This window comes from Melozone crissalis, unplaced genomic scaffold (genome assembly GCF_028551555.1).
Source record: "Melozone crissalis strain CALT ecotype California unplaced genomic scaffold, PUWL_Pcris_2 ptg000007l_1, whole genome shotgun sequence".
NCBI classification, from domain to species: domain Eukaryota; kingdom Metazoa; phylum Chordata; class Aves; order Passeriformes; family Passerellidae; genus Melozone; species Melozone crissalis.
Window position 1 is genome coordinate 18,789,990 of NW_026535785.1, and position 24,900 is coordinate 18,814,889.

General features: G+C 41.2%; 1 protein-coding gene across 1 annotated transcript in view; it reads right to left on the reverse strand.

Moving 5' to 3' along the window:
• PEPD (peptidase D) overlaps positions 1 to 24,900 on the reverse strand; it is a 150,823-nt gene that overhangs the window by 12,541 nt on the left and 113,382 nt on the right. The window contains exon 13 of the mRNA XM_054269377.1: positions 10,027 to 10,211. Coding sequence (XP_054125352.1) covers positions 10,027 to 10,211 — 185 coding nt within the window. The remainder of the gene's footprint in view (positions 1 to 10,026; positions 10,212 to 24,900) is intronic.

The window sequence follows — 24,900 nt, forward strand, 5'->3', positions numbered from 1 at the left end:
GTGTTTTATGGCATATGGTTGATTTGGACTTTGCAGAGCACTATATATGACACCAAAATAAGAAAACATGCTTTTGTTTTACTGAGCCTAGGAAACAAGAATACTGTAATATTAAGCAAGGCATTTTGAATTTGTACTCTTATCAAAACTCAAAAAAAAATCAATATATTTCTAAACTTGAAACAATAACTGCACTGAAATGGAGCCATTTTTTCTCTCATACTGCCCTTTGGGGTTTGGCATTTCACACATTCATTGTAATGTGTAAAGGAAATGAGGGCATCCAATCTTGTGGATTAATCTCTCCATGAGCTGTAAACAATTAGATTAGTGTCTGGACCTTTTGGTGCCTGGCCAAGTATCTATCTGCTACTTCACAACAAACAACCCAGATCTGGCTTTTAAGTACACTTCTCAATTCTGCTTGCAAATGCCTTTTCCAAGGCAGTCAATCCAAGACAGATGCTAGAAAGACAAATGCAGAGCGAGGAAAACAATCGCAAACATCCTCTGAAGGCAGCCCTGGCACAGCATCCAGATTTTTTTGCCTTTCCTTAAAATAAATGGTGTTTAACATCATGTGTGACAATAAAGCCTCAGCAGCCCCCTTTATTTACCTCTGTACAGCTGCTAAAGCAATGGTAGGCATTTTCTCTAGAATGCTAGCTGTGTGATCCTGATTTTAGCTCTTCCTCCAAGGAGCTAACAGCAGCAAGACCCAAGATACACATTTGGAAACATCTCAGCAATGCAGGGAGACTTCCCAAGGCACCTGAATATTGCTGCTCACCCAAAAATAAAATTCTAACTTCTCTGGAAGGAATTCACAAAGGCTTTTTGCTATTTCCCCCATCCTGTCTCAGTCTGGGTTGTGTGGCTCCAGGTTTCATCTCCAGGTGTTTGGATTCTGCAGGTGCAGCTCTATCCCTACCATGAAAGCATCTCTAGTGGGCCTCCAAAGAAAGGGGAACACTGCTCAGCTTTCCAGAGCCCAAAAACAAGCAGGACAGCAGTGGGTGGGCTTGTCCCTTTGAACAGAGACCAGGAGATGTGTGAAATGGCTGCAGAGAGACAGGTTCTGGCTGTGCTTGGATGTGGCCACTCACATTGAGCAGAGGACAGCCCCAGCCCAATTTGCTGCCAGCCTGAAGGACAAAATGAGCTGGCACAGGAAATAAGCAGAGAGGGGCCATGACCAAGCTGAGTGGATGACAAAGTCCCTTCTTTTGAGAACAGTGCTGGATTAAACACATATCAGACTATGGCTTCAGCCTCCCAAGTGTGATCTGATCTCTGGGCACTCGTGACCACCTTGGAAGCAGCACACCCATCAGGTCCAGGGCTGACAGCTCTCACTCTGCTGTGGTTGTTTATGAAAAGTAGGATGAACTCAGGACCTTTCTTAGTGACTGAAACACCACAAACAGAAGATGACAGTCTGAAACAAGACTTGCCATTTTTCATCAAGTCAAGCTCTCTTGGGACCAAAGCCCAACAGGGCAACCTCACACTGTCATCCATCAGTAGGACTCTTCTGCCTTTAAAGATTTCCTTCTTTGTGAGGAGGAACCTTCCCTGCATCTCACAGCTGAACAGCTCAAGCTTTGTTTTCAACAATGACCATGACATTGTTCTGCAGTAAGAAGAAATAAGGAGTGAAAATGTGAGTGCTGGTACAGCAGCTGTGTGGGTACCTGCTCCTTATCCCCATTATATCCTGCAGGCCTGGCCACTGAGCAGGACCCTTGTCACAGGGCTGCACAGACAGAAAGTATAAGCTGATAATTTGGCCCCAAAAAGTGTACAGAATAGTGTAGAAAACATTAATGCCCAGGCATCTAAAAAGAGACTTGCAGTTATATTCTCCGAAAATTAAATTTTGAATTTATTCTCCTGTATATTGCAACAACAGACTATATCTGAAATTTTTTTCTAAGACTGTCTTTATTTGGAGTTCACATCTAAATTTGATCACATTTTAAGATTGAGACACTCCTCCCTCAGCAAGCACAGATGTATGACACTGTCATTTGTGACTGTACTCCTGCCAAGAACATTGGATTCGAATTAATGGTTCATCTAAGGTAACAAAAACCAGCAGGGCTAAGCAATAAGGACTGTCAAGGGAACCAGAGAATTATTATGTAAACTGATTTTATTACTATGTAAGCAAAATAAAAGTTCAAATTAAGTGTACAGTAATACAAAATATTACTATTTTTGGAATGAGCAGGGAATTAGGAAGTATGCAAATCTGCCTATTTCCCAGAAAAAGGGCTGTGGAAGACCAGAATTTGCAATATCCCCAGAATATCTCAGTATAAAGATGAACCACTGCTTGCTCCTAAGCAACTCAACAGTTAATATGCTGCTTTTTCCATGGAAGAGCTCCACTGTGTATCATGCTGGATCTTGCAGAGACAGCTCCAGGCCCACTCCTGGGTTTGTTTTTGGGCCAGAACAGAAGAAAACCACAGGTGATGTCCCTGTGCTCACCCAGCAGCTGGAGATGCACAAGTACAGAGAAATGCAAGGGCACCCTGCCTGCCAAACCAGGGGCTGCACGTTGGCATCACCCCAAAGTTTCCTCAAGCCAGTGGTGGCACAAACCCCAGCCCAGAACACCTGAGGTACTCATAAATGCAAATACTGAACCACAGTAAAAGGCTCATTAGTGACACAATCTAGTTTCACATTCTCTTTTTCCAGCTAAATCATCACAGAACTTTTTGGAGCCTGACAGACTGTCCCAGTTGGAACACATCCAGTACAGTGAAGTCCAAACCACTTTACCAAGCTAAGTGCAATCAAGTATTTAAATTAATCAGAATACTAACATTACATTTAGATAATATGAAATGAGCACCAAAGTGAAATCTCAGCTCTTTTACTCTTTCCTATTCTCCCAGTGCACATACCTAACTTCTAATTAGCTCATTTAATGTAAAAATTGCAGAGCTCTGTGCAGCCAGGAAAAGAAAAGTCTCCAATTCCATTTCACGTGTTTCCTGGTCCCTTCCCTAAGCCCTTGTTTCACTTGCTGAGTGTTCCTAATGAAGATTAGTTGATTCAATCTGTGCCTGAGCTGCCTGTGGCACCTGCAGGAACTGCTGGCAGTGCTGCCTTTGAAATCAGCAGCAGGTTACAGGAGAAGGGGCCCCAAGCACCCAGATCACTCCTGGCATTTGCAAATCAAAGGTCCCACTTCTGCAGGAGAATCTAATTACTGGCTGGAGCTTTTGGGACACAGCTCAAAGCTAATATTGGGGGAATAGAGGACACATGATCTTTAACTGTCTGTTTTACTTGAAGTGTTTTCTTCTTTTTCTAAGTATTAACTGTGGTATCAGGTTTAAGTTACCTGATAACTCTCCTGTTATTGCAGGGAATGAGGAAAAATCATCTGCCACTTATTTGAGGCACTGCTGCCTCATGATTCAGCTGGAGCTGGATTTCAATCCAGCACTACAGCGTGGTTCTGAGCAGAACTCCCCATATAATTTTTGCTTTCTGACCCTCTGATGTTACCAAGCTCCAGTGCTATCATAATGGAAATAACAAAACATATAGACTGTGGTTTTGTATTTTTTCTCTTTTCTTAGAACCTAAGTTTGAGAAAAAAAGAGATAGCAAATAGTAAAAATCACCAGGTTGACAACCACAGCATTAACCTGGAAGATGAGGAGAGTATTTAGAATAATTTATAAGAGTTTTATAAGAAATAAGATAAAGGATTGCAAAAGCTACCAAGAGCACTGTTTCAGAATGAAACCAATGACAAACACCATTTAAAATCTAATGAACAAATTTCTTGTGACACACAGAAACCAGACATAGGCAATAGTCTTAAATGAAAGGGCTTTGTCTTTTGTGATCTTTAGATACCATGAGTGAAAATTGTATAGCAAAAACCCCACAGTATACCAATGATACCTGACTTTTTCATGGAATTGAAAGCAGAGCTCTACTGTTTTGTTTTTTCTCTCCTACTGCACCTGGAATGAATTGTTCAAAAACACACAAGCTCCATTAGTTGCTGCTAAAATGTCAGAAATATCTGGACAATAAATATTCAGATAAAAATTCTGTTAGCACACAAAGTGTTTTGCAACAAACTTCAGTAAGAGAAACATAAGCAACTATCTAAATCAAAAAAAAATTAAACAGAACTAATGAAACCAAACCAAGCAACTAAAAACCTCAAGTCCTTGACATCTTCTTTCTCAGTGGAGGGAACTCTGTGGTAATACAAGGCATGTCTGCATCATGGCACCTGAGCCTTCCCCCTCTTCTGCTCAAGCCCAAAGTTCCACAAACACCCAGGCTCCAGCATCTGTCCTCACAGGGAAAAGCTGCTGGGCACTGATCACAACTTTCTGAGCACAAGATGACACAGCAGAGTGAGATCCATAAGACTAACTCTGGGAGGGGTTTAAACCCCACAGAAAAATCCTAGGCTAACTCTGGGAGGGGTTTAAACCCCACAGAAGAGTCCTAGGCTGCAGGAAACTCCTGGTTGGTGTTTGACCCAGCAGGCAGCAATGAGCACCACGGATTTCAGTGCTGCTCTGCAGGGAAAGGCAGTTTCCACTCATCTGCTTCCTTCCTGCATGCTGCCTGCTCAGTATGTACATTTTTGCTATGCAGGAATTCAAAGAAACAAAACAAACAAACAAACAAAGGATTCCAGGGGGTCCCATGAAGCAGAAGCAGGCGAGTTTTTTCTCCTACTCTTTTCCCAAGGTGTACATTTACTTGCAAGAACAAACCCAAAAGTTAAACCTAATGAAATGTCCTTTTACTCTTTGTAAAGACACCCCAAGTGCCTTCCATACAGGTTGTTTCATGTTTGCAGGTCCTGGGTAACCAAGGCTTTGCAAGGTTATGGCAAATGAAGCAATTTGCAGCACCAGGGCCCTGCACAACAGCTTTAGGCTTCTTGGTAAATTCACTTCATCTTCCGATTCTTAAAGGAAAAAACATTAATGCATCATTTGCAATGCTAACCACAAAAAAAATGAAATCTTCTGTTTCAACATAAAGTCGGATACATAAGGAAAATAATTTTTGCCAGAACAAGATTATTCCTGTATTCTCCAGTACTTAAATTTCCAGTCAGTCATCTGGGAGCAAGCTTTCTGTTAAAGGCAGACACAGCTTGTGCACAGCAGAGATGTTCCCCAAGCATGCACAGTGATGGAAGGATGTGGGTAACTCCAAAACACACCTCCAAACATAATTTGTGATGCAGAATAGCAACAAGAGGATCAGCTTTTCATGATAATTGAATTAAAAATTAAAACTAAGGTAAATCTTATAATTTTAAAAAACAAAATTACATTAAACTCTTAATTCATAAGATGTGAAAATCACAGTAGTTATTAACCTAACTTAAATTAACTGGCTTATTATTATAGAAAGTCATCAAATGTACTTAGTGTTCTTTAGAGCCTTATAGGCAATTAATATAGCATGAAATTGAATCAACTCAGGCATCTAGAGACACAGAACTTAGATTTAAATGAAAACTTCAGCCTCATCTACCTCAGGGCCTGAAAATTTGGGGCCACCTACCACATTTTCTTCATTGCAACAGGCACAAACCCTCATTTATATCCCATATCGAATTTACCCAGAAACAACTGAAAGAATGTGAGAAAACCATTTCCATGATTAAATTTTACAGCAGAAGCTAAGCCCAGTGGGGTTTTCACCCTTTGAAGCAAGCTCAGTCTGACTGAGGGCCAGATTTTCTGAAGTGATTAGTACCACTGGGGCTGAATTTCCAGCAGTGCCTGAGCTGCAGTCAGACCCTCAGAAGGAACAGGCGGATTTTCAAAGCGGAACGCGGCGCTCGGCTTCCCGTGAGGAACACCACGGTCCCCAGGGAGCTCCTGGCGCTCAGCCCTCCTGAAAACCAGCACCTCCACTTGTGTGCTGCACTGGGAAACACTGCTCATACTGCTGTGAACATGCTGCCCTCAAATAAAATTGCCAAGACTCATTCATGGCTGGCAAAATGCGCGGTGCTCGGTTGTCTCGAGGAACGCTGCGGTGCCCAGCAGGAGACGCGGTGCCCAGGGAGCTCCTGACAGCTCAGCCCTCCTGAAAACCAGCACCTTTAGTCGTGTGCTTCACTGGGAAACACTGTGCTCACACCACTGTGAATGTGCTGTCCTAAAAGAAGGTTGCCAAGACAGATTCATGGCTGGCAGAATGCATGGCACTTGGTTTCCCTAAGGAATGCCACGGTGCCCAGCAGGAGACATGAACCCCAGGGAGCTCCTGGTGCTCAGCCCACCTGAGAACCAGCACCTTCACTTGCATCCTTTAGTGGGAAACACTGTGCTCACACCACTGTGAATGTGTTGTCCTAAAATAAGGTTGCCAAAACACGTTCATGGCTGGCAAAATGCGCGGCGCTCGGTTTCTCCAAGGAATGCCGCGGTCCCCAGGGAGCTCCTGCTGCTCAGCCCACCTGAAAACCAGCACCTTTATTTGCATCCTTCACTGGGAAACACTGTGCTTACACTACTCTGAACATGCTGTCCTAAAATAAGGTTGCCAAGACTCATTCATGGCTGGCAAAACATGTGGGACATGGTTTCCCCAAGGAATGCCACAGTACCTGGGGAGTTCCTGCAGGTCAGCCCTCCTGAAAACCAGCACCTTCACTTGTATCCTTCACTGGGAAACACTGTGCTCACACTCCTGTGAATGTGCTGTCCTAAAATAAGGTTGCCAAAACATGTTCATGGGTGGCAAAATGTGCAATGCTCAGTTTCCCCAAGGAAAGCTGCAGTGCCTGGCAGGAGACGTGATCCCCAGAGAGCTCCTGGTGCTCAGCCCTCCTGAAAACCAGCACCTTCACTTGTGTGCTCCACTGGGAAACATCCAGGGAGCTCCTGGTGCTCAACTCTCCTGAAAACCAGCACCTTCACTTGTGTGCTCCTCTGTGAAACACTGTGCTCACACTCTTGTGAACGTGCTGTCCTCAAATAAGGTTGCCAAGACACGTTCATTGCTGGCCAAAACCAGTTGTTCTTTATCACAGCAAAAAATAGCACGGGGAAATGTTATATTTTCTAATATCCCCGAGTGTACTTTGCAGAAAATCTGCAAGTATTTACAACTTTTGTCAAAAAAGAAGAAAGTGCTTGTTCAATGCTGCATGCGAAAGCAGCTTACTGGAAAAGATGAAAACTTATTATTGCCAATTTTGAAAAAAGAAATCTTTGGCTACCAATGAATAACTAATCTAAGCTAACAATGTCTGGAAATAGTTTTTTTGGAACACACAAAACTTTCTGACGGATAAAAATTAGGAAATTAACGTTTATTGTATTATTTCAAATGTAACTGTTTACACTTGAGGAAAATAATGGAATAATATCCACTTGGAAAGTTTTTATTTTTAAAAAATCGTTTGTAATACTCCCAGAAATTCCCTCGGCCAAAAGCAAAGAAGTTGCTTTTTAACCAGCTAGAAAAAAGGACATGATACTACAGGCATGGGCTCAGTGTACAATAAACACCAAAATGGCTTTATAAAAACCTTTGTGAAGATCTTGCTAGCTGGTAAACATTTAAAATGCGCCACAAATCACTCCAGAGTGTACTAGATGTCTTCAAAATGTGCTTTTCCATGAAACAATGAGGCGTGGAGAATAAGCCTTCTCCCATTTAACACAGACACGTCCCACACTTGCAGGAAAGGTGCTCAGCTGCTCGTGTTCAGATGAACTTGGGCAGAACCACGTCCCCTGCATCCCTCCACAGCTCCCCTGCCCTGGCAGGGACCAGGCTCCCATGAGAGGCTGGTGGAGCTCCCTCCCAGGCTCCTGCAGTGTCCCTCCCACAGCAGGTTCCTCACCTCAGTCCCAGGGCCTCCTGCTCTGGGTCACAGAGAAGTGAAGGGGCTACCAGAGGTGAGATTCATGCCACACACAGAGTTTAAAGGAATTGCTCTTCTGCACAACCCAGAACTCATAATTTTTCAAACAAAGTGATGCCATACACTCATCTATGAGCACTTTTATATGCAAATACAGAACATTAGCTATTTGTTCGTGAGCTTTCATACATGCTTCATATTCAAGGAATTTGCTATTTAGGATTAGATTTTGAAAGTAAATTAGCCATGCAAGCATTATTCATGTAAGAATGGAGTTGCATGCCAACACAAACAAACAAACAATTTCAGTATTTGCAGATATAAAATTCTGTGTAGAGCTTTGGCATTTTTACACACAGTAAATACAAAACTGGAGAGCCTAACTCATTTGCCAATACAGTCCCTATTTCCATTTTTATCTGTAACAGGCTGCCCTTTCAAAATTGTGGAGAGATCAGTTTGCTTTCAAAAAATGACCCTTAAATTATATAAAACAACATACAATAACAATTATAAATTCAGTTGTATGAAAACAAAAATCTATTGCCAAAAAAAGATTTCGTATTGTATGTCATACTACTGAAATCTGCCGAGAGATGGAAGATGTACAGGGTCCATTGCTTCAGACTCCCACAAAATCAGTTCTAGAAATCTCCCTTGACAGTAAGATACTTGCTCTAACCTCAAAGAATACAGTTTTTAGGCAAAACCAAGAAGAGTACTTTGCACTCTCAGAATTCTACTCACTTGTTCCTAAAATTTAGTTATCTCTTCAGCCTACCAAGTCTTGAACACATGCTCCTGTTTGTTAAGTCCATTAAATTCAGAGAGGTTATTCACAATACAAGTGAAAACAATCTAAGCAAAGGCATGGAACAGCAGGATCCTGGATTTTGAAGTTTATGAACTCTCCCTGTGCTTTGCTGGATGTCTCTATTTGTGCACAGAGAATGCACTTGGGAGGAACAAAGGGACAAGCATCCATCCTCTCTGTATCAGCTAGTGCAGAAACCTTAGATCAGAATAGCACTGATTTTGATCTTTGTTTCCTTTTTATTACATGCAAGTTTATTAGTTGATGCTAATACATCATTATCACAATATCGTATCTCAACTATAATTACATTGGGAATGTAATAAGTATCCTCAAATATTACATACTGTTTCTCCCCTGCCTGCAAAACTGAACCAGCAATAGCAGCTGTTAGGTAGCCTGGTCACCCAACATGAACAAGCACCAAAATATGCTTCCACTTTACCTATGGAGTTCCTTGTTTCTTTTACAGATTCTTGCAAAAGAACAGCTTACATATGAGAGGAGAAAAATGATCCATTTTTGTACTGTATTACTGAAAATCCTTTAATAGTTAGCCTCAAATAACCACAACCTAACACAAACACAATCCTTCTGAAATCATTCCAAAGCTGCTGCAAACTTCCTCTGTGTTCCTTCCTCCAAAATCCTTCTGTGTTTTCTGCAGCAACTCAGAATACAAGAGGTGATGCTATTTGCAAAGACTTGATGGACTTTTTTCTTGCTACATCCTCACTGGTGCCCATGCTGATGCTGGACAGCAAAGCTCAACACAGGGCTGTGAGCTTTGATGAGATTGTTTCCATGTGACACAGCCACTGGGATTTACTGCCCAGGTACAGCAGGGGCTCCTGCAGCTGCCTCACATGTGCAATGGAGCAGGTGGTTCTTGCCAACACAGGACTCAGGCAGACTGAGATGCTCTGCCACAGCACAGGGTACTTGGGAGGTGCCTGTCAGAGCAGTGAATCATGAGGAACAACACAGTGTATGTAGAAACTGAACAGGTTAACAATGCCCAAAGAGCACCACCAGTTGACTTCTCCCCATAAACAATTTATATTTCAATGAGCCAATGAACTAATGGATTTTTTTCAATGAACTAATGAACTAATAGATTTTTTTTTAATGAACTAATAGATTTCCTTAGCGTAAACTGCATAAAATACCACATCTTAAATACAAAAGGAGATACTTAAATGCAAATCTGCTGTAGCTCTGAGAAAATGCAGTTGGGTAACCAGACAGAGAGTATGAGCAGTGCTGATGGAACTGAAGGGTTAATGTGCAGGGGAGTTGAGCATGGACTAGCACTAACCTCTGGGTAGCCTCCAACATCATGCACGTCGATTCCAAGGAGATGTCCAAGCCCGTGTGGCATAAATACTGCACCCAGATGAACCTTCACCATGTCATCCACACTGCCTTGCAGAATGCCAATTCTGGTCAGCTCCTCCAGATGGACTCTGTCAGCCAGACGGTGCATATCAGGCCAGGCCACCCCTTGGAGAGCACAAACAGGCAGCTCAGTTAACTATTGCTACAAGATTTTAACAGCAGCTTTCAAAAACCAGATGTAACACATGTGCCCTTTGTTTATATAAAAAACAAAGGTGGAAAGAGCAACTGCATTTTCACAAGAAACACTTTAAACAAGACAAAACTATTTTAAGATGTCTGTGAAGTACAGAAAAATACAAACAAGAGAAACAGCAGCACCTTCCCATCCAGAGACATATGAAAAATGTTAATACAATGGATCTAAGCATGTCCACACAGATGGAAATGCATCCCTGAGTCTCCTATAAGAATGTCAACTGTAGATTGCAGTTTTTTAAAATGCAGAGAATAGAACATTACCATCCTTTTATTTTCAAGAATGACCATCCCCATTTAGAACATCTGACATGGACACTGCTTTTCTACGTACATTGAAGATTTAAAGCCCACATCTTTCTGGCAAAGACACTCTCCAGAAATTAATGATTCCCTTGTGTTAATGGGCTGTGTAAAACACAACTCCTCTAATACATGTACTGAACCAGCATTACAAAATACTGTTGTTTGACTAGAGACAGAGTGCCAGGATACATTAGGTTGCTATTATTTTGGTATAGGATACAATTTTGTTTGACAAACTGCTGGGGAGAGGAGGGAGGAAGAAAGCAGCTCTTTTGTTAGTAACAAAGTACTGTCCTAATTAGTTCACCATGGCATTGAGTCATCATCAACAGAGCAGCAGTTGCAGAGTCAAGGCAACTAGGGCTAAGGTACAGTTGAAGAATATTTTCCTTGTTCAATTTTGGCATGATTAAACAAATAAGAACTGAGCAATTTTTAAGGCCAAACTCCCACCAAGTTCCGTTTGCTTTAATCCAGTTAAACATGCAGCTCTAGGGTCTTGTGAAGATAAATGTCATCTCTTAATTACATTATCACTTTTTGCTGAAAGTACTGAGGCTTCAAAGTCAGAAATAAAATCATCCTATGGGAGTGCTTGGAGAAAGCACTCAGCTGTCTTTGTGGCTCTGACAGAAAGATCAGAATCAAACTGAGCAGCAAGTGGCAGACAAACAGACAAACATTTGGTTGCTATTCCTCACAAAAGCCAGCAGTGCCCAGGTGTGTGATGCTCACCCACAAAGTGTGTGCAGTCCTCCTGCTCAAAATGTGATATTTTTATGGTTTCCCCACTTTAGAAAAGAATTTAGATTTTTCATTCTATATGAACCAATACAACTCTAACCAGCTGTTTTCTGCCAACTGTTCAACATATTCTATAAACATTTCTCTTTCTGAATATCGATTGTATTGCAATTTTCACTTCTCTAGAGTCACCTGCGTTTCACAGCTCTCTCACATTATGCTGCACTCTATTGAATGATAAATTGAAATCACTACAATCCCTCACATCAATATTACACATATCACACTAAAAGTATTACTGAATCACAGTTGCTTTCCTGTTTATTTTATAGGTGTGGAAATACAGAATTTTTATGTCTAAGTCAAGGTTCAGCTTTTGCAGCTTGCAGCTAACCCCAACTGCTCTAAAAGCCTTCAATCTTCTTTCTGAGGACACTAGATGTTCTTTCAAGATCTCTTCCATGATTTCTTAGCTGAGTATTACCACAAGTCACCTATTTTCACCACCATAACTGCAAAGCCACATGTAACAACATTTGACCCTAGTCAATGGTTAGAAGCCTCACTTTCTCTTGTTAAAAATGAAGGTCAGAACTCCATGGCTGGAAGACAAAACACAGCCATTCCCTGGGTGCTCTGGAGCAGGCTGAGCTGTCTGAGAGGAGTGGAGCTGAGGTATCTGCTGTTTGCAGCTCAGCTTCCCTCTGCAGCTCTGCTGATCTCAATCTAAACCCACAGACTCCACTCAAAGTGACACAGTCACCTTTATCAAACTGAGGAAGAGATACAAATGGAGATACAAATATCAAACTGATCAGAAATAAAACCACCAAAGCCACATATCTATTTGTCTGCAGAAGTTGAACAGACATTAACAAATTAATGGCACTATTGCCCTAGCTGAAAAGACTGCCATGGCTGTAAATCCTGAGTATTTCCAGGCACTGAGCAAATCCATTAGAACTCCTTCTTCCCTCATCCCTCCCTTTTTCTTTTTCTCTCATTGTCTGAAAGTGCAAAATACTTCTCTCCTTCTTCCTTCTTAATTCTCCATCTGCTTTGGTTTTTATTCATCTTATCTGCTCCATTAGAGACTGAGGACAACAAAAAGCTCTGCTGTGAAAGAAATAATGAGGCTGGATGGAAAATCTGCAGCTTTGGGCTCTCTCTTGGAGCCAGGCTGGTGCTTCAGACAGAGCCCAGGAAAATGGCTCTGGAGCACTCTTATCATCCAGCCAGAGCCACGAGCTTTGCTAGAGATATGAAATGTGTCAGCTCCAATTGTGTCCCCCATGCTGCTGCAGCTGCAGACAGCACTGGGGCAGCTCTGGGCACAGGGAAATTAAACCTCTGCTGGAGGCACCCTGCTAAATAATACAAATAAATAGGTATTCAAATAGTCTTAATTAAAAAGAAAGGGTTTATAGATAGATTGCACTTTCTATTCTATTGTCTGGCCTCATGCTTTATTCTATTGTGACTATGGGGTGGTGGCCACCCCCTCCAAGACACTTAACCTACAAGCCCTGGATAAAAATCTCATATACAGACTGTTACTTGAGTACTAAGACAAAATAGGAAGATATTCTGAGCTGAGCAGAGACAGTGAAATAAGTGGAGTGATTTTTAGTCTTCACTTAAAAAATTGTGATATCCTTGTCTTGTTTGATATGAGAGGATTCCCATCATGCTAAAAATAAACTTTATTAATAAGGTTCAAACAGATTTCTACCCATTTCTTAAACAGGTAATTTGACAAAGCAAGAGGATCTAAATGCAAATCTTCAAACATCTCCTACTGTCTTTGTAATATTAAAAATATTAATTTTGTGAAGAGAAAGAACTATTTTACAGTACTAAGGCAACTACTTAAAAGTATAGGAAAAATCCACTGAAAAAAGTAACAACCATAATTCAAGGAAGATGTCTTTGTCCATTTTATACAAAAGTATATTCACATGTATTTATTATAGAGTAAACAGAAATATATGCTTTAAAGTTATTTTAAAACTCAAATTGTAAAACAGAAATATATGCTTCAAAGTTATTTTAAAACTAAAATTGTATTAGCTTTATCTGGCAATTGAAATCTTCATAATACAATTGCCTGTGCAAGCCCAGCTGTCTCTGGGACTGACTTACATCCCTGCACTCAGGTGTTATTTAGATAACTAGTAAGTACACTCAAAGAGTTGAAATCCTTAAATTCTGTTAATCTAATTTTCCTTTGTAGATACTGAACTCCAATAATTGCAAAAAACAGAGAAAGGAGGAAAAACTGAATATCAGAGTTGATAGCTTCATCAACCTGACAACTTGATAATAAACCATGAGCAGAACTTTTTGGTGTTCTCATATGATGCGCAACTCAACAATCTGGAAATGCCCCAAGGACTGCAGGGAGAATATGTGAGTGAGAATATGTGAGTCCCTCTGTCAAAGCCCAGAGGTGCCTCACTCTGCTCAGATGCAGAATGCTGAAAGGCCAGAGATGCTCTTTCTGTGCACACACCTGTGTGGAGAGCTTTAGCATGTTAAAACAATAACACAGAAGAGTCTGCAGGCAGCCAGGGCACAATCTGCCCTACAGATTGCAGACTTGCAGGTGTGAAGAAGAACAACACTGGCTGAACAGTGCTGAATGAACATTTTGTACAAAGAATCCTTGGTTTGTGGAGGCTCCTCAACTTTTGGGTTACTGGGGGTCCAGCAGAGACATCTGTGCCTGCTGCAAGCAGGAGAAGTCAAACACCATATTAGCATTCTTGTAGGGAGAAAAAGCAGCTAAAAACCAACCAAACCCCACAACTACTCCCACACAAGTGCCTCTGCCCCTGGGTGTCTGAGTTACTCAGTGGCTGAGTGCTCTGACACCTGACCAGCACTGACTCCCACCACCAAGCACTCACCAGCATGTTTGGCTCATGTATCATTCAGGAGTATTAATTTTAAGCCTTGGTGAAGTTTATCATAGTTGCAGACATGCTTTTTGTGTAAGAACTTTTATGATAGTTGCAGACGTGCTTTTTGTGTAGAAAGGTTAGTTCTGTTATTATCTTTAAGCCAATTCATAAACCAATTATAGTCCAGTGACAGATGAGGTTTAAAAAGTCAGACTGGAGGGTCCTTGGACTTTGACAGCTTGTACCAAAACGAGTCTGTACTGAGGAAAATCTGCTGATGAGGTGTCTGCTCCCTTCCTAATTCTGTGCCAAATGAGACACTGGGTGATAGAGGTCACTGAGGCAGGGCAGCTCAGTCCCAGGCTCATTAGGCTGGGTTTGTTACCTGCATGCAGCACGTGCTCAGCAGAGAGGTCAGCTCAAACCCACCCCTTACAGCACCAGAGACTCCTGGAGATACAGAGTGAATGAGCTGCACAGCAGCAACCCAACACTGCAGATGTGCAGTAATGAGATAAACCAGACTATGCATTGATTACAAAAATCTAGGAAGGTTACAAGTTGTCAGACACAACGCAAACAGCACAGTGGAGGTTTGAGATGTGTGAGGTACCACTTAAAAATGGCAAAATGAGTGCATTAAATTTGCCTAAAGTCTTTTTTTTAAGGTATCCCCATAAAGCTAAATGTTATCTGATACTCTTATATACTGCTGTGAAAGAAAGGAAAAAGATAAAATTAATATTATTTTACTTCCTTGAAAATATTTTCTCTTTGATATCTGTTGGCCAAACCACACAAAATTTCAGATAAAACACCAAAACAGCAGCAACCGGACACTGGAGATGTCCAGTAGTTAAATAAACCAGCCTATGTATTAATTAACAAAAATCTAGGGAGGTTACAAGTTTTCAGACACAATGCAAACAGCACAGTGGAGGCTTACAGATGTATGAGGTACCACTTAAAAATGGCAAAATTAGTGTATTAAGTTTGCCTAAATTCTTTTTTAAAGGCATCCCCATAAAGCTAAATGTTAACTGATACTCTTAGATATAACTGATACTCTTAGATATTAAAGAAAGGAAAAAGATAAAATTAATATTATTTTACTTTCTTGAAAATATTTCCTCTCTGATATCTGTTGGCCAAACCACACAAAATTTCAGATAAAACACCAACACAGCAGCAACCAGACACTGGAGATGTCCAGTAATGAAATAAACCAGACTATGCATTAATTAACAAAAATCTAGGGAGATTATTAGTTTTCAGACTCAATGCAAACAGCACAGTGGAGGTTTGCAGATGTGTGAGGTACCACTTAAAAATGGCAAAATTAATGCATTAAGTTTGCCTAAAGTCTTTTTTTAAAGGTATCCCTATAAAGCTAAATGTTATCTCTGATACTCTTAGATATACTGTGAAAGAAAGGGAAAAAATAAAATTAATATTATTTTACTTTCTTGAAAATATTTCCTCTTTGATATCTGTTTGCCAAACCACACAAAATTTCAGATAAAACACCAGGTTCAAGGACTCTGGAACATCATATAAAGATCTCTGCAATAATGTGTGACCTCTTTGATCACACCAATGGAGGGGATTTTTGTGCCCTCTTTGCCAGCCCCCAAAAAGAAAGAAAAGCTTCTTGTGAAACCAGAAATCAAAAGCATTCCTATCTTTTGATGAATATACCATAAATTTTTAAACAGTAGAATTAAAAAGATGAGTTGCTATAACACATCACACTATAAACTGCTGTCCCTCAGCTGCTGTTAACTCACTGGTATTTTTATCCCAGTGATTACTATCTGAAGTTTTATTAGAAGCCATTTGAGAACATAAAGTAGAAACAGCATACAAAAATAATTTAGAATTACTGCGTGGTATTTAGCCACTTTGGTCAAAAAGTACTCTGAAAAGGCCTAACAGGATTTTTTTGGCCACCACTTAGGGTACTTTGTGGTTGTAATGTGACAATGATTAAACCACAAATGATTTAACAGGTTTTTTTTTGTTGTTGTTGTTGGGTGGGGGTTTTTTGCCAACACAGATGTCACAATCTTACTAAAAAAAACGAGTATGGCAAGGTTCTAGTAACTTCTCCCCAAATTGTGCTAAGGTTAAGTTACATTTAATTTCCAAATGTCCACAGACAAGGGCAAAAGGCCCAATGTCCCCTGGCAGTGCCACTGAAATGCAGACAGAACACACAATCCCAGCCCAGCCAGCAACCCATTGGAACAGACTGAAATCTGCCAACTGGCACACACCATATCAGACATAAAACAATAGGACTTTAGAACTCAATCAAACCCAGTTTAAAAACAAAGCAAAACATAATTTAAACACTAAAAAGCAATTATCTTTTCCCTCTTCAGCTGGGTGCTAGAGAAACAATTGTCATATTTGTGATTTTCATGCTTTCTTTTTGCCCACTACAGGAAACACTCAGTGTTTGCTCTGGTTTTGAACTTGGGGTCTTGCAGCACCAGGTAAAGCAGCTGTGCCATGGGGAAACCCCCAAAAGCTGGACTCTGACTCTGCCAATGTTTGGGAGCAGTGAAGCTGCTCAAAGCTGTGTGGATGAACACATGGCTCATGGGCTGAGCATTATTTGCCTCATGGGTGCCAAATTCAGGGATGCCATTTCTGACTGTATTTTACATGGCTGCATCTGGCTGCCATGGGAGAAGAGCCTGTTAACTTTCCCAGCACAAAAGGGAACTAAACAGAATTTACTGCTGTTCACACCTGCAAATACCCTCAGTTCTGACTGCAGGGATTGCCAGACCTGCCCCTGCCCTGTGCCTGGAGCCCCAGTGGCACAGCTCCCCACCAGGATGGTATTTCTGGGCAATAAAGTCCTGCCTTCATTCCCCAGAAAGATCCACCTGCCTTACAGGGATGGGAGTTACTGGAGGGAAATAGAGATTGATCCCCATCACCGCTGAAATTTGGACTTCTTCAGAAGGCTAAACAATTCACACACACTGTGCTATTCAGCTGTACTGTGACATTTTCCATCATGATGTATGGAGGTTTCCAGCAGTAAGTCCATCCTTTGCATGGATGATGGAGCTTTCCAGCAGTAATTCCATCCTCCCAGTTATAAACCCTGCACAAGGTGAGTTGTCACTCATCAGAAGCAACATGAGGATAACATTCTGCCATGCAGAAACATCAAGAAAAGCAATATGGATAGATGGCAAGAAGAGGGATTTTTTCCACGTCTGGATGCAGCACTGGGATTGAGTTTTGCCAGACACTATTTTACAGCATGTTCCTTCCAAAAGAGGTGCATGGTGAAGAGGAAAAAAGGAAAAGGATTGACAGGATGAAGGAAGTGTTGGAGGGAGTGATTGCAGTGTGGAAACTTATCAATCTTTGGAGCTCAGAAAAGAGCCTGTTTAGATAAGACAAGACTCAGGGCAAACAGCACAATTTATGTCTGGCAGGTTTGCACTCTGACAGCTACAGCTGATGCAGTGTCAAGATTGAAGGACTTGTGAACTTTGCACTTCAACTCAAATTACAGCAAATATCAAGCACAATTCCTGAACACTGAGCTGTGAGAAAATCAGTGCAGGTACTAAAAATCAGACAAGGTACAGGCAGCTCATTCCCCAATATCACTTTTAAAAACAATATACAGCATGTTACAATTAGGAAAAAGGATTTTAAAAAAAAAGGTCTTAAACCAAACCCCATTCAGTATAGAAAGGCAAAAATCCTGCAGCCAATTTAGGCTCTGTAAAGATATCTGAATGTATTTGCTTGTGCAAGCCACACCTTCGAAGAATCCCTGAAAGCAGTGAAAAATCCCCTGAGCCATGGCAGCTCCTGCAGGCTCTGCTCAGGTACCTGGAGATGAGAGGGATTTCAGGGCAGGAACAGTTTAAATGCCAGTTTTTGTACCCTGGGGGGTAACCCAGCATTATTTCAGCCTCTGAATGCTGCAGAGGTCCTGCCCATCCCAGCAGGAGCAGCAGCTCCCAGGTCTGCAATCAGATCCTTCACATTTCAATAGATTGCTGCACTCCCTGAGGCTCTGCACAAAACTCCCTTTTCTTTCACCTCTCACCATGGGTTACTGCTGTGCTGGACAGGTGACCAGCAATGAGAGCTCCAGTAATCAATCATACCATTTTTAATTAATATCTTCAAAGAATAAAGAATTTCAATTTGACTGACAGTATTGTCTATGCACCCTTTAGTGCCTTCCTAGGTAGCAGCAATGCCTCAACCATTTACACTGAGAAAACCAGAATTAAAACACCACAGAAAGCTGTTCTACCTTTGCTGGTCCATCTCAGAGAGGCAGTATTCAACTTTTGTTGAATTTTTTGTTTGTTTATCAATTAAGGAACATTAATGCCAGGGGAAAAAAAAAGTACAGTCCACTCCATTTAACAGAGAAGAGAGAGCAGATTACAAATAGCTTTTAAAAACATATATTGACAAGATTCGCTTTCCAATCTCTTTCAACACAGTAACACATTCTGAACTGCAAGGAGGGAAAAATAATACTGTGGTGCCATTCAGCAAGATTTGTGAATATCAAATATTGGTTACAACATGCCCTAAAAGCATTTGCTCTTCAGAGCAACTGGAATAAAGTCTTCAAGTTCTGTCATTAATTTTTTATTCCTGAGCAGAATTGTTTTGCTGCAGATATTACAGCAGATTAATAATGATCAGCAGTGCTTTGACTAAAATATGACAATCTGAATGGGAATAATCCATATGGGCATCTTGAAATTATACAAACTGTAAAAGAGATTGTGCTTTCATACCCTTCCCTGTTGTGCTATTGTCAAAAATCCCAGTTTACAGTCCAGTTCCTTTTGAAAAATTCACCAAAATCAGCTACTGTTTTTATACAGCACAACAGAGAAGCATCACCATGGTGTTCCACTAAACACAACTCTGGACTACACATAATAAAAAATACTACAATGCAAAAAACACCCATTGCATGTGAATAAGAACTTTTTACCTAGGAGGATAAATATTAGTAACAGTTACAGTTATTTTCTTTAGGTATAATGGATTTCAATCCTAGTTGGATACAGTGACAATTACTCTTAAGCAGTATTAGAAACCAAAAATCAATCTGAATTGTAAAGAAGTAATATATTTGTTGTGGACAAAAAAAGCAGTAATCTGTGAAGCTGCAAATTTTGAATTTGCATATGTTGCCAAGTACAACTCTGCTCAGCTTAATAACAGAAACACCTGCTGGTAATATGATCTGCTATGCCAAATATTAGTTTTGCCAGCTATTAGTTTTCATTAAATTGTTTTTATTAAACAGTTCTTTAATTGAGTTATTTTAATCTTTGCTCTTGGTACTATTCTACCTGAGCTGGATTCTCCACTCCTCTTTCTTTGTTAGAGGCATTTTACTAGAAAATAGAACAGAGACTCACACTGCTGCTTTGAATTCAAATCACAGCATTTTTTGTTGTTTAAGTAGGTTATTTAAACTGGTAGTGGTTCACTAAACTTAATTCTTGACAGTCTGACTGAAAGAACTGTGCCTCGGTATTTAGGTACCAAAGGAGGACACAGCATCCAAAATCGACACCCTGCTGTACTGAAATACAGACCACTCACCCCGTGAAGTCCCTGGGCTTGCCCCTCTACCCCCATCAGCTTTTCTACTCCAATCCTTTAGCATCAGGCAAACAGGGAGGAGGCAAAACACTGGAAAATGAAGTGGCCTCTTTGTTTTGTCCTTCTAATTCACAACATTCCTTGGAAGGCTGTACATGGGAAAACTAGCTAAGACAACCCCTCCATTGCAAAGCACTTAGGAAGTTACAACAATAAAAAAACCCCTGAAGAAATCAGGAGAAATGCACAAAAAGTGGTCAGAGTTTCACAGAGCAGCTCAACACATGCAGTTACAGCTGCCCACAGGACAAAGACCACCTGGGATTAACTTGGTTCTGCACAAACACACAAAGGGACAGCAGGAGTGGCTGGCACTCAGACTGCAGCAGGACACAGGGGTCACCCACAGGAACACCCTGCCTGCCTCCCAGGCTGCCTCTGGAGGTGGCTCATGGTGGCCTGTGATTTTCCACCCTAGAGAACTCCCAAGGACTGTTTCTCCTTGTGTTCAAAGGAAGTGCTCAGTCTCAGACCTACAGAAGGCCCTCCTGAATCATTCTGTTTCTCAAATTGTTCATTTGGAAATGACAGAGTGGAAGGATAGCTCCAAACATTAGAGAAACCCCTTCAAACACACATTCTCAACTGCAAAATGCAAGACTTGACCCAGTGAGGCACCTAGAGTAAAGACAGAGGAGGGACCAGCAGCTACAGAGAATTTCTGAAGTTCTCTGAGCCAGACACTGCTCCAGCCTGCTCCCCTTGGCCTCTCCATCTCAGAACACCTGAGTCTTTGGGAACTATTTATCTCTCTGCATTTATTTGGCATCTCCAGCAAAAGAGTACCCATTTCTTGTGGGCTCTGAGGATCAGCTGGTATCTACATGATTAATTAAAGGATCTTTTATTTGGTATGTAGGTCTACTTCTTTGCCTGAAATGTTTTTGACTGTACTTGAAGTGTCCTTGACTGCACTTTCTTGGTCAAAGATTATATGGCAATCCTGGCATCAATGAAATCTGCAAAGTCTGATCTTTGACACTGGGAGACAGTATTTAAGAGCTTAAAGAACCCATGTCTTTAAGTGAAACTGGATTTCTGGGAGAGCCATACACAAGGAACCTTCCAGCCCTAACATGGAGAAACCTCCATCTTGTGTTAGCAGAGATGTCAGTCCTGGGGCACAGATTTTCTTCAAGACCTTGCTCAAATGCATTTATTGGAAAAGCAAAGCCTGAAAGCCAGAGGCAAGGCAATACTCACTGTCTTGGATAGTAAAATGCAGAACTTGGGATATGCATATAAGATGAGCTCCAACTTGAAAAATGCAGAGACAGAAATCCTATAGGGAAACCCTGTGGTAATGTCAGTATCCCAAGGAGGAATTCACACTGCACATAAACTGATGTGATGAACAACAACTTCTGTGCATATTTGGAACTAATTTTTATTTTTCGTTTTATTGAAACAAACAAACATCAATCAGCAGATATTCCCAGCTGCATAGCTAATGTCTGAATGCAATTTTGATTCAATGGGGACTCTATACACAAGCTTTTCAAATCATAAAAATGTAGAGATAGGGACTTGAGTGGCTGCCAACCTGGCCTTACTCAACTGTTCCTTGGGAGCAGTTTGCTAGACAAGGAGATCTTTATGGAAACTGGAATTTAGGACAACGGACCTTACAGAGTGAGGTATTTAAATTCCTGCTTCCTTGCACCCCAAATATTAATGTATTTAACTTTAAAGATTAAAAAAAAGATTTTTTTCAACATAGATTTTGCAGTATACCAGGCATGCTAAGCACAACCAGCTCCCTTCCTTCCCCTTCTCCTGTGATTTTCCATTAGTCTACAGAAAAGACAGAGAGTAATGCTTGGAGGTCCCAGGATGCAATTGCAAAAGGATGAAGATGGAAAGTATGTGATTGCTCCAATATTTAGCTCATTAATCTTAAAGACTCTGTTTATGCTCTAGTGCATTAATGCAAAATAGTTCTAATTGCAAAGCTGAGATAGGCATACTTCCTTTTTAGTTCTTCTCAACACAGTAGCAACTTATTATATTTCAGAAACTTCAATGTTTCTATAAACAGAAACTGTAAAGAGAAACTTTCTATATGTAGCAACTATATGTCTTCATCAAGTAGGAATCAACTTCATAATAATATAAATATTGTATTAATATAAATATATATATTATTAATATTCTTTAAATGCTCAAGATAATAACCCGACCAACAAATAGCAGAAATCACTTGAGAGGCTGCCCATGCTATCAATACACAGTCATTTGCTGAAGAATAAAAGAGAAATTCCACAGAGACCTCCCCAACACCACTGACCCTGTGTGTCCCTGACAGTAACACACTGGGGCAAGAGCAGGGTGGTGCCAGGGCTGGAGTGGCCACAGCTCACAGGAACACCCAGCAGTGCCCTGCCTGTGGGCTGGCAGCACCCCCTGCCCTGGGCACAGCCACAGCTGCTCCTCAGCAGCATCTCCTTGCCTCCTCCATGGCATTTCCATGGGCATGGAGTCACAACACACCGTGGAGTGATTCAGGTTAGGAGGGAAACCAGGAGGGTACCAAGCCCTGGCTCAGTGTTAGGGTTAACTTGAAAGTTAGATAATGTTTCTTCAACAAATTGTTTTCTTCAGAGAGGGACTTACAGCAAAATGAATTATTTCATACTTTTTTTTCCCAATAGATTGATATTAATTTCAGAGAGCAAACAGTAGTGGTCTCCCAGGTGAAACCAGTGACTAATGATGGATAACAAAGCAAACACACAGACATTGGATCTAACTTATGCAACTAGGATAAAGAATGGAGTGAGACAGATTTGGGAGCCATGCACATGCGCCCTTTCTAACCCTTCAGATCTCTCCACTATTAACATGCCCAACTTGCTCAGAAAAGAGTCTAATCTAACCCTGCAGCTCAGGCTTGGAGCTGCTGCCATCAGAGGTGTCCACAGGAGGTGCTCCAGACACCAGAGCTGAGACCTCACCCCAGATCTCACCCCTGCCCTGCCCCACTGCCCCCAGCAGCCTCATGCCTACTGAGGCTGTGCTACACAATACTATTTTTCCACCAGAGTTTGCTTTTTTAAGCCTGGGCAATTATGGGGGTGGGGGAGAGCTCCACTAAAAGCAGTAATTTTATGGTTATAGCATCAAGGACTGCAGAATTGAGCAATATCCCCTGACTGTGTCTGTGTGAGCTTTGCTTGGCCCCTTGGTGCTGATGCGTTACGTTTCAGTCCTTCACTTCCATGAACATCTACTCCTCTACACAGGATTTCAAATTACCTTTCTGATGATGCTGCCTATTCCAGTCCTGCAGCAAAACATTAAAAAATTTTCCAATTCTAAAAAGAATTTCAGTGACACTTGCCAGAAGAAGAGGCCCAGGGCTCTGTTTTGCAATGAAGGCAGCTGGCTAAAGGACAGAAGACCTCATGCAAGCAAAAGTGCAACATCCATTCATGTGCTACTACAGCCATGGAGGAGAGACACAGCAGCACCAGTGGAAAAGCTTCCACCAGAACAAGCAGAGCTTCCCACCAAGCACAAGATGCAAATCCACGGGAAGTTCCAGGTTAATTTACTTCTAGGGCTACCCAGTTTCCAGAGTACTCCAACCACCAAGGCAAGCAGAGCTCCTGATAAACCACTGAAGATTTCTCTTCATTATATAATTCCTCCTCCATCTGTTACAAAAGCTGAAAACAAGCAAGAAAAAACCCAAGAGACTTCACAAGAAGGCAAACATGGCAAATGCACCTAAAAGTTGCCTCTGGTAATCAGCAACCTTTCTTGCACCAGACTCAGGTTCCCAGCAGGATGCTCAGCAACTTGCTTCAAACACAGGGGGGTTTTAAAATTTATTTTACATTTTTTTCATTAATCATTTTCTTTCATTTTACCAGAGTTTGGCTTGACAATCTGGAGTGTGACTTGCAGAAAGGCTGGGCTCTCAGCAGCTGTAACAGAGGTCAAAACAGCTGTGGTTTGAGCAAGAGCAATGTTCAACTCTCTTAAAAAAGATCTTGAGTCTGAAGAATTTCCATCTTGGAATCCCAAATGAGTCAAGAGCTTTTACACTAACTTCTCTAGCCTGCCTGCAGAAGGGGGACTGCTGCACACTTGCACATCTTTAAGATGCAGTGCAAGCAAACCTCCATGCCTGCCCAGCACCTGTGCACTGTTATGATGAACACTCTGAGAAAAAACTGGTGAGGACACATTGATAATTTTGGATTCAAAGCAGGTTTTGCACAGTAGGCAATAAACAGCTCCAGGCCATGCACAGAACAAAAGGTTAAACTAAATTACTGAATAGCTGCTCATTAGCTCAGCTCTGACTGTTACATGCATTGTGTGAAGACAGCAGAGTGAGAAACAATGAATGTATCTACAGGAACATTTAATTCCAATCATCCTTGGAGGTGAAATCTCTTGGTTGTCCCCACTTACTGTGTTTTTGTGTACACAGTGGAATGTTGAAGTGCATGAATTGAATTCATTTCAGATGAAAGCAAACTGGGAGATGTGCTCCAGGACTGCATTTAATGTGCCTCAACCTTTGGCAAATCCAATGAGATTAAAAAAGAAATTAGAAGTCAGACAAATTAGGACACGTGGCTTTACAATTGCACTCTTTTTAACTATTCTTTCCATGTAACATATATCTGTAAAGCATATATATGTACATATACATAAAAATTGTTTCTCAAATCACTGTTCTGAGAAAGAAACAGATGATGTCTCAGCCACTGAAGGAAATGAAAGTGTCAATATTCTGCACATCTGTCCCTGTATTTTAGCTATGTGGAAGAGGAAATTTAATGCAGATGGACTTGACACAATTAAGAATATCCCCTAAGCAGAAATCCAACATTCCTCTCTCACATCTTGGATCATAGGCCTGACTTTGGAGGAAAGACAATTAGCCCACTGCCACACAAGCACACTTTTCTGACTTTCTCTTCAGTGACAAGCATCACTGTCTTCAT